This window comes from Anolis carolinensis, chromosome 5 (genome assembly GCF_035594765.1).
Source record: "Anolis carolinensis isolate JA03-04 chromosome 5, rAnoCar3.1.pri, whole genome shotgun sequence".
NCBI classification, from domain to species: domain Eukaryota; kingdom Metazoa; phylum Chordata; class Lepidosauria; order Squamata; family Dactyloidae; genus Anolis; species Anolis carolinensis.
Genome location: NC_085845.1, coordinates 185555617 through 185573966, shown reverse-complemented (window position 1 = coordinate 185573966; position 18350 = coordinate 185555617). Strand labels below are relative to the sequence as shown.

Genomic DNA, 18350 nt, shown 5'->3' with positions numbered 1-18350 from the left:
ACAATTCAGTAATGGATTCAATGGGATCTACTCTAATTGGGGCTAATAAAAAAGAATCCCACCATGCAGTTGCTCATTCTTGCATGGTATGCACCATTCATTCAGCACTGCCTTCATTTGATTCACTGGAATAGCAGAAACAGAGACTCTGCATTCACAAACTTTATCTGATTTTTAAAATATAGATTTTGACTTTCTCCGAACACTGAAACCCAAGACAGACTCAACATAACTAAAAATAGATACCACTAAACCCAAAGATCATCTAGAGAGGCCCTACTCTCGGTCCCACCTGCCTCACAGGCTGGTGGGAACGAGGGACAGGGCCTTCTCAGTGGTGGCTCCCTGGCTGTGGAATGCCTTCCCCAGTAGTGTTTGACAAGCTCTGACTCTCCTAGGTTTCATGAAAGCCATGAAGACATGGCTATGTACTCAAGCATTTGAGGAGTAACATCTGAGGTCGATATGACGTGAATCAAGGTGAACACAAAGGTGTTAGTGGACGAATTTAATTATACATGTATTTTAAATTTTATAATTCATGGTTTAATAGTGGTACTGTTATTGTTTATTGATATGTCATCGTTTTATTGAATGTATTTTGGGCAATGTAATTTGCCAACTGTTGTAAGCCGCCCTGAGTCCCTCCGGGTGAGAAGGGCGGGGTAAAAATGATGTAAATAAATAAATAAATAAATAAGATATGAGAGTATGATTATACTGGTCTGTCACAACCTGGGAGTTGAAGTCCACAAAAGAAATACTTGCAAGCTCTGCAAATGTAGATTCCAATTTCTGGAAGGAGAAGCTTATTTTGCTCTCAAATGCAACCCACTTCAATGATCTCACCAGGAAGGAGTTCGATTCTACTTCTCTGTAGTCATGCTAGAATCTGACAGTACATTGGAAATTGGTTGTATATATGCATATGTTGGTTTTAATTTCATTTAGTTTGTTAAATAGGACTCAGACAAGTGAAACTCACTCAGAAATGAATTATATTTTAACACTGACACTAATTGGAAATGCCAATTCAAAGAAACAATAAATTGCTATTGGAAGAGACAAGCCACATCAGAAATAAGAACTTTATTATAATTTATTGTTTATTAACAGATAAGTCTCTGGTAGCATTTCAAACTTTAATTTCAAGATTTTTTGAATTTCTTTATGTATTCCTTTCCAATAATCTTTAGGGTTTTTTTTTTACACTGCCACCACACATGGAAAAACGAGCCTCCATGGAGTCCACATTTCCAACATTTAGTTTGTACACCCTTATAGTATTTTTTCTAGTTTTTCTGGTGTAATATACCAGCAATATATCATTTTTATCCAGTTTTCTTTGAGGTCATATGCGTACATTTGTTTTAATTTCCTGTTCCAAATATCTTCCCATTCCTCTTTTTATAGGTCTTCCAATATTTGCGGCCCACTTAATCATACATTCTTTGATCAATGCAGTTTCATTATTCCATTCCAAAAAATTTTGTAGATTTTTGTCAGTCCTTTCTTTTCCGAAATCATTATTCTTTCCATAAAAGTGTCTTTGTCCATGAAGCCAGAATTTTTGTCTTTCCTAAAGTGTTGTTTTAATTGTCTATAATGTAGCCAGGATATATTTCCATAAAGCTCTTTAATCTCTTCATGGGGTTTTAGCTGATATTGTCCTTTTTTCTTCAAAATTTCTTTATCAGTTTTTCAAAATCAAGAATCTCTCCTAAATTATCTTATCACTGTGGCAAGAATAGTTTTTGCAAGATATTGGAGAATGAAAGAAATTCCAACAATACAACAATGGGAAGTCAAAATTCTAAAAATAAGAAATATGGATAAATTAACGACAAGATATTATCTCCAACAAGAAGAGGAACGGATTGGGACCCAGTAAGAGACTATTATATTCAAAAGAATATTAAAATAATAACTTAGGAAGAAGTTATTTCAAGCTTATACTACTTGATAAAGAACTATCATCCGGAACACCGAAATGAAGAGGAGAAGCATAAAGAAATAATGGAGAAAATTAAACAGAAGAAACATAAACACGAAGAAGACCGAAAGTCACATAGGGGGACTCTTAGTAGAGCCCCATCCCCTCCCCATCAATCCTTTTTTATCCCTCCTAACTCTCCCTCCCCCACTTATCCTTCCCCTATCCCGACTCCCCCTGTCTTTCCATACCTGCTCTTTTTATTTTATCTATGTATAAGGAAAAACCCTAATATAAAACTATTTAAAAAGAAAAGAAATAAGAACCTCATGAACAATATATATTTAGCATATAATTCTAAAACATCTATTAGTATTTAATTCTAAAATATTAACTAAGTGTTGGCACCTTTCTGGTAGTGGTGACTTTAGTAGAAAGGTTAGAAACAGAAGATACAGGAAGATTTTAATAGTGCTGAACGGAGCAGAAAATGGGCTGCATGTAAGAAGCTCAGAAAAAAATTTTTGTGGTTGTAGCAGCATCTGTTCTATTTGAAGATTTTTCTGGATTGATATTTTTCTCAAGGAAGTGATAGTTCTGGTGGCATCTAGTGATGCTGGTGGTACTGATTGTGGTAACTGTGGTGGTTCTGCGGATAATGTTGTGATTGGTGCAGCACTGAAAGGAATCACCTAAGGAAATTCAGTCATGGCAGCAGCTATGGAGAACGAGGAATCGGGAACAATTATCTTCAGACACTGTGGTAAACAAATTAGTGAAGAGTTGTGAAAGGTGTGCAGTGGTCACAGCAGTCTTAGTGGTAGTAAGAAGCTCAAAAGCAGATTTAAGAGGAATACAAGCGATGTTTCTGAAGTGGTGGCAGGGACTGAATTAGTAACCTTTGAGAGAGATTCTTTGGTGCTGGTTCCAGGAGTTGAAATGGTGTTACGTTCAGGACTTGCCATTATAGAAAGAACGACGTCAGGATGAAGCACAACAAATGGCTCTTTAGTGGTGTCAGCTTCAGAACTGGCTGTTGTGGAGGTTTGCGTGACAGGACAAACCTTTGAGGTGGTCGTGACTGTGGTCATTAAAGGATGAGCAACAGACGCTGAAATAGATGCCAAACGAAGTTTAAAGAAGGATCCTTTTGAAGTTACACTCTCTACAGGAGGCTCAGAAACTGACTCGGTTGCAGTTTTGGAAAACAGGGTAGCGAACCGCTCAAGAAAAAACTTCGGAGTAGTGGAAGTGGCAGTAGCGGCAGCATTTAGCATGTTGTTAACTATCTTTGGAGATGACACGCTCCCATGAGGCTCCACTTTTTGGTCAGATGGCTTTCTGATGTCACTTGGGCAGAGAACCCTCTAAACAGCAGCAAAGAAAAATAAATAAATAATGTCAATGCTAGACATAGAAAGCTTTTACAGAACAAGATCCTTGGAGTGGTGAGAGCCACCACATGCCCACTAAATCCTTGCCTTTCTTGGTTCATTAAAAAGATCAAAGAAGAATTGTCTGAATGGCTCAAGAGAGTAGTCAGCACCTCCTTCCAAAAAGGCAGGGTTCCAACATGCCTAAAGGAGGCAGTTGTAGGGCCTTTGTTGAAAACATCTTCCCTGGACCTCTTTGTATTGAATGCCCATCAGCATACATTTCATTTTGGATCAAGGCAATAGATTGTGTGATTATCTCCAACTCCAGAGGTGCCTCGATTATTGGAATTTGCCTGATCAATATCAATCTGAATTCAGATCTGGTTATGTGACAGAGACTGCTTTGGTCACACAAGTGAGTAATCTATGTTGGGAACTAGATAGAGGGGATGAATATGTCCTTGTTGGTTCTGCTGGAGTTTATAACAGCTTTTGACAACCTTGATCATAGTATTCCTATTGGATAGAACTTCCTGGAAAATGACTCAGAGGCACTGTTTTAAAGCAGCTCCCTTCCTTTCTGGAGAAGCGATCTGTGAAGGTGGTGCTTGGGTAGGCCTATTCCACTCCATGGCTATTGGTCTGTGGGGTGCCTCAGAGCTCTACTGTATCCCCCATGCCATTCAACATATACATGAAACTGGTGATACAACAATGAAGAGTATTTTCCTTTCAGAACTAACTTTTGCTTGCTGTGCCATAATTAACAACAAATGACTTCTATAAAAGAAATTTTCTAAAAATACCATCCATTGTAATAAACCAGGTTGGGCAAATTAGGACTGTGGCTCTATGTAACTTTCAGGATACCTCAAATATTGAAAAATGATTTCAGTATCAGCCACTGAAGAAGACTGTCCCCTTTTTGCTTTAATGTTCTGCAGAGATATGATGATCATTTCAATTTACGACCTTCTTCTGAATAGTGCCCAATCTTTTAATTGAAATTTACTTTAAAATGGTAATTTTAAATAGCATTTTTGCAAAACAATAAAATGTGCTGCCCCAGTGTTTACGTATGGTGTGTGGGTGGCATTTCCACCATGTTTTGGACCTACCTTGGCAAATTTTGGACACAAAGAGACTATTTTTGAAACAGAAGGAATAAAGGAAGTTACTTTGGTTTACATCCTTTTCTTTTTTAAAGAAAAATGGCTAGAAAGACCCCATAAGGTAAAGGTAAAGGTAAAGGTTTTCCTCTAATATTAAGTCTAGTCGTGTCTGACTCTGAGGGTTGATGCACCACCGGGGGCTCCCGGTAAAATGGCTGTGTTTCTAAAATAGCCCTTTGGTCCAAAAAGTTCAGGTTTGTTTTATTTTGGCAGTGGATGTGTCTCCAGTGGGGCTTATACTTGCCTTTTTTTCTCTGAGGGCCAAACTAGGCGATCACACAATTAGTATTTGCATTACAACATTTTTTTAAAACACACACAAAAGCTATGGAGGGGATTAGATTGGGACTGTAGAATGAAGAGGGGGAACTACTCCAGCCCACTGTCTCAATTGGAAAGAGAAGGTTCCCTGGTATTTCTAATTTACATAGGAGAAAACAGTGGGGATTTGCACAAATATCTCCTGTTCTCAGGATCCACAATTTCATGTGTGTGTGTGTAAATATAATTACCATTGCTTCATCAAATTGTACTTTGATTAGAATGCATCTCTATTCTCTTTTACTTATGTACTTATGTCCCTCAACTCTCTATCGATGCTGCCATTCTTGTGCATTTTGTGCTTCCAATGCTTGTCTTTTTTCCTCACCTTCACAAAATATTTTTTCCTGGTACACCGATAAAGGGCAAAGGTGCAGAAATCTGGAAAAGTTTGATATTCCTCCAGGTTGGAACACACCTGCCCTGGAATGAGAGAGGTTGAGAGATAAAAAGGTTGGTACCTACTGGTTATTCCCATTATTCCTGGCTAAACCACATTAGCCTTATTCATGGCATGGAGCAAAAGTGAACAATTCAATTGTTTGGCCCGCGGGGGGGGGGGGGGGGAGGAACAGCTGGACGGCATATTTCCATCCACTGACAGGTCACCCTGGTGCCTTTGGAGTGGCTGATGACTTCCTAGGCTCTACTAATCCAGAATGCCCCATGGCCTCCATCCTGAGATCTCTGGATCAAGAACATCATTGGGACACACCATTGGGACACATTATCAGGCCCATGAAAAATGCTGAGCAAACAAGGAAGCAGAGTTTGAGCTTCCCCACTACTTTTCACTGTTTGGCCCAACATTAAAGTATTTGCAGATGTAGACATGCACTATAGTGTTATACCTATTCCATTTTTCTAACTAGTCTGATGTTCAAAGTTGCTATGTATGACTTGGATTTGCAAGCTGCCAAGAAGATATCACAAAAAAGCTTTTAAGACTGGAGACTAAGTGTTCAATTGGTTTTTCAATATTAATTTTAGTTGAAAACACATTTGAAAAAACTAGTAGCAAAATGATGTATTTGAGAACTTTGAAGAAATTATATTAATTTGCAGTGAAGGTAAAACTTTTGCAAGAAGCTCAATTTTTATTTTTGCAGGGGGCTGAAACAAGCTGGCGTATGTGAACATTGTGGCTGACTTTACCTTTAGGAATTATCCCATGGTTTTCATACAAGTCAAACTTGTGGACCACAGGTTGCTGGCAGCCAAACACAGTTCTAAATAAACAAAGATGACCAATTTTACGTGGATTTTTGATTACTCTGAAAAAGTTCTCATATTCAGCATCGGATAATGGCGTTCCAGCTGTCAATTGATGTCTCCATGCTTCTGTGGGGAGAAGCCCTCCTGGGAGAGCTGGTAGAAAACAAACAAGAGAGGCAAGGGAAGAATGAGCTGAGACTACAATTTGAGAAAGTATACTGAAATTGTGCTGCTGTCTAAAATTTAGTTATTCATGTATAGATTTTTGTCCTGCCTTCCTCCCAATAAAGAGACACAAGTAAGTAACAACTGCACACTGATTGATTCAGTCCTATGTTCTTGTGGAGTCTTAGTGGAGATTCACATGAACCAGAGCCACTGATAAACAAAAATTCTACATGGATTTCCACTAGAAATAAAGCCTTAAAACATTTGAATCAAAGCTGTTCTATTTGCCAAATGCCAGATAAAAAGCCTCCATCCTCAACAACAGAGATCATATTTTTGAATTTCATTCTTCCGCCTTGGTGACTGCTTGGATTTTTTTTCCAGACTAGCAAATTTCAACACCCTTGCAGTGGCAGCAATATGACCCTCTCCTTGTGTATGAGTTATTTTGACGTTAGCCATTAAATTCTACATAACTTGCAGGAGGTGCTGCAAGTGTCCTTCAAGTTAGAAGTAGGGAACTACGAAGTATATTTCAGTTACTGGGCATTGGGAGATTCTCTTTCCATCAACAGAGGAATGGTTCCTAGAGTATCTCGAGGTCTGTAATGGAAGCATGTGGAAAAGAAAGAAATACTTCTGGGAATGACTGGGAACAGAACAAAATGTGCAAGAGAAGACATGCTAGTGGAGGAAACAGTGAGTGTGTTTTTCTGGGTGGTGGCTTTGATAAACATGCAAAAAACAGAAAAAGAGACAGGGAGATTATTGGCACTAGTCTTCATGATGCTGGATGAAGCAGCAATGGGGCTGCATGTAAGAAGTTCAAAAGAGGGTTGTGTGGTTTGATAGCACTTGTTCAGTCTTCAAAGACTTTTTGGCTCATTTTCTACCAACTAAAGTGTAGAGATTTAAGTGAGTGAAACTAGTCAATCTGGTTGTACCTATGGCAGAGGTGGAGGTTGCGATGGTAGTAGTAGTGGCAGCAGTCGTATGCTCAGAAGAGGATTCCATAATGGTTGGTGCAATACTGGAAATGACCTGCTGAGGCGGAGATTTGGTAATGGCTGCACCCATGAGGATGGAAGACTCACTAACAATATCTTCAGCAGCTATGCCAGTTTTAGTGATGGTAAGTCCTGGAGAAGTCTCCTCAGCTGTCAATCCCTCAGAGGCAGTGGTATGTTCTTGTGAAGACTGCATTTCAGCTCTAGAAGTAATGGAAGCAAGCAGCTCAAGAGTGGTGGGAGGTGCTGAATTAGGAAGAGGAACCTTGGAAACCAGTCCTGTGGTGCTGGCTACTGGAGTAGAGATGGTGTGAAGCTTCGGACTGGCCATTTGAGGAGAAGGAATGAAAGGATGAAGCTCAACAGATGACTCACCCCTGGTGTGCACTTCAGTACTTACTACTACAGAAAGTCCAATAGGATGACTCTTAGGTGGTGGCTTTGGGGTGGTGATGACTGCATGGTTAAAAAGCTGAGATGTAGACTCTACAAGAATTTTGAAGAAGGATCCTTTTGCAGGTTTTTGATTCATGGGAGGCTCAGGATATGATTCTGCAGGGGTGGTTGAAGTAGCAGGAACAGTGAGAAGGGGAGAATGGACCTCTGGAGCAGGTGTTGAAAAGAGGGCTTCAAGCTTCTCAAAAAGAGCCCTATCAATGGTGGAAGTGGCAGCAGCAGAAGCACTGAGTATGTTGTCAAGTCTCTTAGGAGATGGTATGTTCTCACCAAGCTTCACTTCTTGGTCAATTATTTGAATATCCAGAGGTGTCTTCCTGATCTCACTTGGGCAAGGAACCCTCTAAACAGAAATAAAACAAAAATAAGTAAAAAATGCTAATGCTAGAAATAGAAATCTGGATTCTCGAAGTGGTGAGAGCCATCATGTGCCCAGTAAATAATTTCCTTTCTTGACTCATTTAAAAGGTCAAAAGAGGGTTGTTTGAATGGGTGGAAGTAGTTGTCAATACTTCATCCCAAGAAGGCACAATTTCGAAATGCTGGAAAAAGCTAGCTGCAATGCCTTTGTCAAAAAAAATCTTCCCTTACAGTATGTAACAAAATTTGAAAAAATTATGTTTCTGGTTTCAAAGTGTTATTTCCTGTTTAATTGTATGGTACTTACTTTTAAAGTAGTTATTATACTCCAGAATCTTAGTTTTTGTGGCTGTCACAAACTATGTTGTATTAGCTGAGGCTCTATGAGATTTTCATTGAAAAACTATAGCAAAATGTGCTGCAGGTTGTCCTGCAAAAACAATGTTTTTGCAGTTGAATAACCTTTTCCCATGTTTTTTATAAATGAACCAATTAGGAAATGTCATTTATAACCCAGGAACAAAAAACAGGTTACTTGGTGTAATGGATAGTGATACCTGTCAGCATGTATTTCCAAATTTGGGGTAGGTAACAGACTATGTGGTGCCTGGCAGCTTTTTTTTCCTTCCGGGGGGGGGGGGGGCAGAGGTGCCTGACCTGGCCATGCTTTGGTTGCATCCCATTTGGATTCCTGTGATGTGGTCTTAAGAGTGTTCAGATGTAACAGAGCTGGTGGTAAAGGTGTAACAACAGATAATTACAAGAATCTCACAACTTCCCTGCTCCAGCAACATCACTGGTTGTTTCCTGACACGATTCAAATGAATGGTTTTCTCAGTAGCAGCACCTACAACTCAGAACTCCCTCCATAAGGAAGCTAGAAGATTTCCTCCTTCTGTCCTTTTGTTGACAGAGGAAGACTTTTTTTTTTTAACTTACACACCTTTTTAGAACTTAACAAAGTACTATAATTGCTGTATTTTTAAAACTGGATTGTTAACTTTTAAAATCTTTTCACAATGCATACTTTTAATATGGTTAACTGGTAATTGAGTTTTCTTGTTTACTCTTTGTATGATTTTAGGAGTAATATACGAGGGCTATCCAGAAACTATATTACGTTTTGGAATTAAAAATTAACGAAGTATAGGATAAAATATTAATTATATGCAGTTAAAAGCCATACCTCAATATTACCTTTAAACATAGTCCCCATTCAAAATTAGGCCCTTTTCAGAACTATTAATGAGTTTACAAACTTCCTACCCTCTGCAGTTTCCCGCCGCATAATGAAACTGAAGAATGAATACAGGAGGGAGGAGCAAGCAAAACACCCACTCTCGCTTCTTTCGCAAGATCTCAAGAATCAAAGCCATACATTGATCCTTTCCCTTCCTGTCAGCTCAAGGAAAAGGCATGGGTTTATCTCTCCTCACGAGGAGGAACAGCCAGAATCAGCCAGGACTGTGGCTGCTTCTCCTCGGAAGGAGAGGTAAACCCGCGTGTGGAGGAAAGCGGTGTAGCCTCCGAGCGGGTGTTTTGCTTGCTCCTCCCTCTTGCATTCATTCTTCAGCTGGCAGAGTTTCATTACGCGGCGGGAAACTGCAGAGGTAGGAAGTTTGTAAACTCATTAATAGTTCTGAAAAGGGCCTAATTTTGAATGGGGACTATGTTTAAAGGTACTATTGAAGTATGGCTTTTAACTGCATATAATAAATATTTTATCCTATACTTCGTTAATTTTTAATTCCAAAACGTAATATAGTTTCTGGATAGCCCACGTATATATAATGAGTTCCCAGTCTTGGGGAAATCGTAGTTTAGAAATGTAAATCGTCGTCGTCGTCGTCGTCATCATCATCATCATCATCATCATCATGGTTTTCCCTTCTTTTGTTTTCATTTGAACAAACCAGGATCTTGCTCCACTTCTGTTAGTTGAATCCATCCCTTTGACAGACTGAGCTGAACAGTAGTGGCTTTTGTACAGTAGAGTCTCACTTATCCAACATAAATGGGCCGGCAGAATGTTGGATAAGCAAAAATGTTGGATAATAAAGAGGGATTAAGGAGAAGACTATTAAACATCAAATTATGTTATGATTTACAAATTAAGCTCCAAAAACATCATGTTTTACACCAAATCAACAGAAAAAGCAGTCCAAAAGACAGTAACGTTATGTAGTAATTACTGTATTTATGAATTTAGCACCAAAACATCGCAATATATTAAAACATTGTTGAAAAAACATTGGTTACATTGGTCAGAAATTAAATCCATAAAAAGTTCACTCCTTGCTGCCTAGAGAAACAGCTGTGGATTAGGGTGGGAGGCAAACTGCGTTGGATAATGCAGAACATTGGATAAGCAAATGTTGGATAAGTGAGACTCTACTGTATTTTGTTTGCGTTTTTGTGAAATATGAATGGTGATTCCCATATTTGTAACAATTGACTAAAAGGGAGGAACTGACCACATAATTTCCACCAGAAAAGTGACACAGCAATACAGAATAAAGAACATAGTTCAGCTTGTTGTGTCATAATTAAAAATATAGAACCTCTCTGAAAGAAAATTGGGACATTCCTATATGATTTCCAACCAAGATGGCACAAAGCAATAGATACTCAAAAGTTTTGCCTGTTCTAATAAACCAGGTAGGGCAAAGTAAAGCTGTGGCTCCATGCAATCCCTGGGACACCTCAAAAGATAAAATGAAGGATTTCATTATCAGCCACTGAAGAAGACCATCTTTTGTTTGCTCTAATATGTCCTCCAAAGCCCCCTGGGGTTATGAAGAGCATTTCAATCATATTTACAGTCCTCTCCTGAACTGTGCTCAAACAATTTTTTTATTTAAATGTATTTAAACATTGCAACTTTAAATACCTTTTCTGCAAATCAATAAAATGTGTTGCCACAGTATTCCCTTATGGTGTGTAGGAGGCATTTGCGCCATGTTTTGGGCATACCCTGGCCAAGTGGAACCCAAAGAAGCTATTTTTGAAATAAGATTAGAGAAAGTAATTTCTAATGATTTCTTTTTAAAAATAGTGCCCCAGTGCCCACGACTTCTTGTGCGAATGTGTAAATGTAATTACCAATGGATCATCAAATCCTACTTTGCTTAGAATGCACCTCTATTCTCTTTTCTATCTGTACTTCTGTCCCTCAACTCTTTATCAACATTACCATTCTTAGTTGTTTCTGCCTATTGTGTTTCAAAGGCTTGTCTTTTTTTCCTTACCTTCACAAAATATTTTTTCTTGGTACATCGATACAGGGCCAGGTTGCAGAAATCCACAAAAGTTTGATGTTCCTCCACGTTAGAACACACCTGCCCTGGAGGGAGAAAGGTTGAGAAAGAAAAACGTTGATATCTACTGATTATTCCCATTTTTCCTGGCTAAACCACATCAGCCGTATTCTTGGCATGGAGCAGAAATGAGCAACTGCACAGAATGGGTGACCTCCTGTGGTGCCTTTGGGATGACCCTTGATATCTTTGGCCCTACTAATCCAGAAAGTCTTGAGATCTGTGATCCCCGGATCAAGAATACCACTGGATTGTCAGGTCCATGAAAATGCTGAGCAAGCAACAAAATAGGATTTGAGCTTACCTACTACCTTCCACTGTTTGGATGAACATTAAAGTATTTCCAGGTGTGGTCATGCACACAAAGGGTTTCAAGACTGAAGATTAAGCATTCAATTAATATTTAAAATATTAATAGAAAACATATCTGAAGAAAACCGGAAGCAAAATTGTCTATTTGATCAGTTTGAAGAAAATCAATTAACTTGGAGTGGAATCAAAACTTTGCAAGAAACTCAATTTTATTTTGTTTGTAGGGTTGAGACAAAGTAGTTTATGTGAACATTGGGAGTGACTTTACCTTTTGGAATGAACCCATGGTTTTCGTATAAATCCAGTTGGCGGATCATAGGATGCTGGCAGCCATATGAAATCCTAAATAAACAAAGGGGGCCAATTTTACGTGGGTGGTTTATTACACCGAAGAAGCCCGCATATTCCGCATCCGATAATGGCTTTCCAGCTAAGGATGGCTCGTGGTCCCAGGCTTCCGAAATGAGAAACCATCCTGAAAGAGCTGTGTAAAAGAAACAAAAGAGGCAAGGGAAGAATGAACTGTGATTGACACTTTGAGAAATTGTACTGAAATGGCGCTGCTGCCTAAAATTTAGTTATTCATTTTTTACTTTATTTTTATCCTGCCTTTCTCCCATAAAAATGCTTAGAGCAGCCAATCCCAATAGATATAAAATGAAACAATGCAAATGCATAAAATTCATATATATATTTATATATACACCATTTATACCATTAGAACTGTTTTGAAAAACCTCCATAACCACCACAATTCTCACTCACACTATCCATAAAATCCTTCTTGTCATCAGTCTATCAATGTCCAATGACAGAGGAATACTTTGAGGCCCCTTCCACACAACTGAATAAAATCCCACATTATCTGCTTTGAACTGGAATATATGGCAGTGTGGACTCATATAAACCAGTTCAAAGCAGATATTGTGGGATTTTCTGCCTTGATATTCTGGATTATATGGCTATGTGGAAGGGCCTTGACTTGCCTATGAAAAGCAAGCAGAGATAGGCTAATCCTAGTCTCTTTCGGGATGGAGTTCCAGAATCGAGGAGCAGCCACCAAAGAGGCCCTCTCTTTTGTTCCCATCAAATGCACTTAAGAGGGTGGTGGGACAAAAAGAAGGGCCTCTCCAGATAGTGTTCTGATAGGTACATAAAGAGAGATATGGCCCTTTGAATAACCCAGACACAAGCTGTATAGAGTTTTACAGGTTAAACTAGCATCATTCTTTATAACTCTTATTATTTATTTATTACTATGCAATACTTGGATAGAAATCTTCAGCATACTTACTACCTGACTGATGAAATGTAAGGATGTGTATACTACAACTATCCCAGTTCAACAGTCCCAGTTCAATAGTCTGCCGCTCCTCTTTTTTCAGTTGCTTTTGAATGTCCCAATTTCTCCTACTATTACTTTCCCCCTTTATCCTCAGATTGCTTCTGCTGTTTCAAGCTGAGTTTGCAATGTAAAAGTAGTATGCATCTTATTAACTTGGGCAGAAGAGTGGGCAGGAGCAAAAAGAACCTTGCTTTTCCAGTAAGTTCAGAGAAGAGCAAATTGATGTAACCTCTCCTAGCTGTTGTGTCCTTTTGATGATGATGATGATGATGATAATGATGATGATAATAATAATAATAATAATTGTTGTTATTATTATTATTATTTTGGATTTTGTGATACGAAATCCAGCACATCTATCTTGTTTGTTGTGTCATAAAATAATAATAATAATAATAATAATAATAATAATAATAATAATAATAATAATAATAATAATAATAATAATGGCTCACGAATGGGACACTGAAGAAGGAGACAGAAGACCTGATCCTTGCAGCCCAGGAGCAAGCCATCAGAACAAATGCAATTAAGGCCAAGACTGAAAAATCAGCTGATGACCCAAAATGCAGACTGTGCAAGGAAACCGATGAAACCATTGATCATATCCTTAGCTGCTGTAAGAAAATCGCACAGACAGACTACAGAGGCACAACTATGTGGCCCAAATGATTCATTGGAACTTATGCCTCAAGTACCACCTCCCAGCAGCAAAGAACTGGTAGGATCACAAACCTGCAAAAGTATTGGAAAATGAGCACACAAAGATACTGTGGGACTTCCGAATCCAGACTGACAAAGTTCTGGAACACAACACACCAGACATCACAGTTGTGGAAAAGAAAAAGGTTTGGATCATTGATGTCGCCATCCCAGGTGACAGTCGCATTGACGAAAAACAACAGGAAAAACTCAGCCGCTATCAGGACCTCAAGATTGAACTTCAAAGACTCTGGCAGAAACCAGTGCAGGTGGTCCCAGTGGTGATGGGCACACTGGGTGCCGTGCCAAAAGATCTCAGCCGGCATTTGGAAACAATAGACATTGACAAAATTACAACCTGCCAACTGCAAAAGGCCACCCTACTGGGATCTGCGCGCATCATCTGAAAATACATCACACGGTCCTAAACGCTTGGAAAGTGTTCAACTTGTGATTTTGTGATACGAAATCTTGTTTGCTGTGTCATAAAATGATGACGATGATGATGATGATGTTAAATTTAGCATATACTCTCTCAAAACAACTTCATTGTTGCATTTAGGGGTCATAGTATCCAAGCCTTCACAGGGGAGGCTTAGATATAATATCCACAGGGGAAGGCGGGGGTGGAATCAACGTAAAATGGGAATAAAAAAATATGCAACAGTACATTTTTAAAGAGTTACTTTTACATAGGTGGGCTCCCAAAGCAAATAGCCACTGCTGGCCTTCTGTCTGAAGGTGGGGAGATGGGTTACGTAGAGGGAGGGGGAGATATGATGGCCGGGGGGGGGCATAGAAGTAATACTGGGAAGAGGGAAATACGGGAAAGGGAGACCAAAACAATTGCATCAACCTAGGGAATGGGTGGGAGTGCTCAGTGCCTAAAAGGTTTCATGACATGGTAAACCTGGGTAACCAGGATGTCGGCCCCTCTGGGTTAAGGGTGGTGCTGTTGAATACCAGGTCTGTTAATGGAAAAACAGCAATCACCCAGGACCTAATCCTGGATGAGCTTGCAGACCTGGTGTGCATAACGGAGACCTGGTTGGAAGAGGCTTGGAGGGGGGTTAATCTCTCCTTGTTTTGTCCACCAGGCTACTCCCTGCAGCACCAACCTAGATCTGAATTTTGAAGGCAAAAAGTTTGAAACTTTCTGAAACTTCCAAATTTTCATAAATACTTTGTTAATGGTGGAAACGTATGTGCAATTGGGGAAAAACAGCATTGCCAGGGGGAACATTTCAGGGGTTTTTTCTGCCCTCGTTTTTTGAGCTATCCTGATCAAATTTGCTACAGTAGTAGAACCCATCCTCCACTGTTATCTCACCAAATTTCAGAACGTTTAGGTAATCCACTGATTTTAAAGGATTTTTTAAAAATTATGAAATACATTTTTTTTAAAAATTAAAGAGCTACCTCCTTGAAATTGCTAGAGAATGACAAAAGGTAATAGGAGATAATTTCCCACAAGTTTTAGACATATTCATACATCTACCAATTTATGGTAATTTTTTAATGTTTGACAATACCTTAACTTTTATTACAAAAAAAGGAATTTCTCTCAAATTAACCAAACCAAAGCAATAATAGGCAGAGAACAAATTATTATTTTTTCTCCAGGCTACTCAAGAGTAAGTAGTGTACACTGAATCCTTATGTGAAATACTGATCTCAATGAACTTTAAAAAAACAGGCAAAATTATGGAATATTGAAAAAAAGAATGGTCTTAAAGGAAGGGAAGGAAACTCTAACAGCAGTAGGGAGGGCCTTTCCTTTTGGGACCCTGCAAGATTAGGATATTTTTTGAAACAATAAAGTATGTAATACTAATACAGAAAGCAAACTAAATGAAGACAATTTGAGTTACCTAAACACAGATTTTATTTATTTATTTATTTATTTATTTATTTATTTATTTATTAATTACAATATTTCTACCCCACCCTTCTCACCCATCATGGGTACTCAGGGCAGCTTACAATATAAAACACATATATCAAACAATTACAAACACATTTCAAAATTCCATTTAAATTACATTACATTAAAACCTTCATGAATATAGCATGTAAATATACATTCAAGGCGCATTTCGAGTCCAAACTGAGTCTGTCATTATATCTTGGGTCATATCGTTGTCATTTCTGCTGCTACTATTGCTCAAAAGCCTGGTCCCACAACCAAGTTTCATTCTTTTTCAGAAAGATAGGAGAGAGGGAGCCTGTCTGATTTCGTTTGGGAGGGCGTTCGATAGGTGGGGGGCCACCACTGAAAGTGGATATGCCCCCAAATATTTTTAATTCAAGTTACAAAGACACATACCCAGCTAATCTGAGCCCCCTTCCCCTCCTTGCCCCCAAAAACAAACACTCTCTCTCTCTCTCTCTCTCTCTCTCTCTCTTACAGCCTGAAAAGCAACCCAGCTTTCTTTCTCCCTTTGTTCTATCTCTCTCCTTCTTTCCTTCTCTCCCCATCTTCTTTTCCCTCCTTCTTCAAAAAGGAACAAGCAAGAAAGCAGCACACACAGGCAGCCAGTCAAATCACCCACCACACTCCATTTCCTGTCCGCAATGAGCTTTTCCGGCCATGCGGTTGGGCTTTTATAGCGTTACGGAGAGCAAACCCCACCCCCTCCCTCAAACGTAAGTCTTGATTGGCTGGAAGGTAAGCCCTATGTTAGGCTTCACCTCCTAGCCAGCAGGCTTGGATGAGAGTGCACAGACTTCGAGCAGTTCCGAGCTATTTCCGATCAATACGGGTAAATTTTTCAAAATCGGAAGTGTGCAAACCAGCTCGGATTAAAAAAAAACTTCCCATTTTATATCTGAGTTATGAGACTTCTGCATACAAAGCCCAACCTTAGTAGGTGACTGGAACAGAATAGGGATGCTGTTAGTGTACTGACCACCCTGCTGCACTACAGTCTCCTTGCCTGAGCAAACTGGGGTGATCTCAGGCCTGGTGTTGGTGTCCCAACAGTTTATAGTTCTGGAGGACTTCAGCGTCCATGTGGAGGCCACCATATCGGGAGCAGCTCAGGGCTTCATGGCTACCATGGCAACCATGGGAATATCCTAATTGTCTCTGCCCAAATACAGACAGTTGTAGTATCCGCATATACTAACAAATACACCTAGGTGTTTCATGCATTTTTACGATTGCATTCTGCTGTGTGAGGTAGAACATTTGTTTTGAGAAAGTTTCCAATGTCAGGTGTATCTACTAACACAGAAGAGCTCCCATCAAAGCTTTATTTGCCAAGGACTGCCTTATCTCTGGATATAGCACTAGACCACATATAGCATGCAGTTATGGGAGAGGACAGGAGTCCCGATGGCGAAGTGCATTAAAGCACTGAGCTGGAGACCAAAAGGTCCCAAGTTCAAACCCTGGGAGCGGCCGCTGTTAGCTCCAGCTCCTGCCAACCTAGCAGTTCGAAAACATGCCAATGTGAGTAGATCAATAGGTACCGCTCCGGCGGGAAGGTAACTGCACTCCATGCAGTTATGCTGGCCACATGACCTTGGAGGTGTCTGCGGACAACGTCTGCTCTTCGGCTTAGAAATGGAGATGAGCACCAACCCCCAGAGTCAGACATGACTGGACTTAACGTCAGGGAAAACCTTTACCTTTTACCTTTATGGGAGAGGACAAAATGACTCTGGAAGAATGCTACCTTCTCCAATGACATTTTCCTTCAGGCCCTACATTTCTAGCGTTCCAGTAACAAACCTAAGTTAGGCATACAGAAATACAGTTTAGCAATCCAAACAAAAGGGGCAGACAAAGCTACCAAGGGAATGTAAACATAGCAGATATCAGTTCTAATTATGAATGATTTTAAATATTTTATTCTCTGCAATCTTAGAAATATGTAGTCTGAAGGGAAATTTGAGGATTTCAGAACGATCAGTGAAAAATAGCAGTGTAATATCAGATCCAGACCTTCAGAATAAAGCCTGTTTGTCTCAGTTATGGAAAATCCAAAAGGTAAAGAAGATTGAGAAAGGAGGAGGGAAATCAACATTCTCACTCACCAAAACCAAACAGGAGAACCTGCGTGATGGCTGTGTGCCGCCTCATCCTGTTGGAGGCTTTAGGCACAGGGCCGTTCTGAAGGAGAAACCTTGACCAGGCTGCACAGATAAAGCTATTTGTTTTTTCAAATACTGTTCAGCAAACACTGTTTCTCTTCAGACCTCTTGGGTATGAAGTGAAAGTATCACAAGGAGAAAGGCCATAAAAGCTCCTGCTCAGGACCAGGTCACAGGAGGTGCTTATGACATCACTAGGTAGCAAGATTTCCCTTTGTGATCTCCTCTGGCCAAAGGTTTTGGCTGTCTCTATCATTCAGTGATCCAGCATTGCTCTTTCTCTTCAGTGACTACTCTGGCATTACAGAATTCAATGGAAGAGGCAGGGAAAGGGGTTAGGTACACGTTTTATCTTAGGACACACAGAGACATGTATGCCCAAAGAAATAAAAGACTTGACTCACAGGACTGTTAATCAAAAAGCCAGGACATCATAATATCAGTATCAAGAAGTTTTAAGTAGTTGAAGGACTATCGCCTTAGGATCTCAGATCTCATTAAGTCACTTGATGATGTTTGATTGATGAAAGAACAGAAATAGAACCTTTTGGGCTAGAGTGGCAGGCTT

General features: G+C 39.6%; 1 protein-coding gene across 2 annotated transcripts; it reads right to left on the bottom strand.

Annotated features, from left to right (window-relative positions):
- Window positions 1-1074: 1074 nt before the first annotated feature.
- LOC134299167 (uncharacterized) lies at window positions 1075-18309 on the bottom strand. Of its 2 annotated transcripts, none has more exons than XM_062981127.1 (7): window positions 17726-18309; window positions 11906-12121; window positions 11257-11351; window positions 7130-7991; window positions 5958-6170; window positions 5131-5225; window positions 1075-3300 (listed from the first exon to the last, which is right to left on the bottom strand). In XM_062981127.1, exons 1-7 carry the CDS (start codon window positions 17769-17771, stop codon window positions 2737-2739), a joined length of 2091 nt encoding a protein of 696 aa, XP_062837197.1. In that variant the 5' UTR covers window positions 17772-18309; the 3' UTR covers window positions 1075-2736. The 2 variants fall into 2 exon arrangements, with proteins under 2 accessions (XP_062837197.1, XP_062837198.1); XM_062981128.1 differs by having other exon boundaries at window positions 11906-11979.
- Between the last annotated feature and the right edge of the window lie 41 nt (window positions 18310-18350).

Excerpts from the sequence above, each read along its gene's own strand:
- LOC134299167 (XM_062981127.1), bottom strand. The coding sequence starts at position 17,771 with ATGAGGCGGCACACAGCCATCACGCAGGTTCTCCTGTTTGGTTTTG. Across the intron at positions 5,226-5,957 it reads CCATGGGATAATTCCTAAAG|GGCAGGTGTGTTCCAACCTG; the intron begins GTAAAGTCAGCC and ends CTCTCATTCCAG. Across the intron at positions 3,301-5,130 it reads GGAAAAAATATTTTGTGAAG|AGGGTTCTCTGCCCAAGTGA; the intron begins GTGAGGAAAAAA and ends GCTGCTGTTTAG.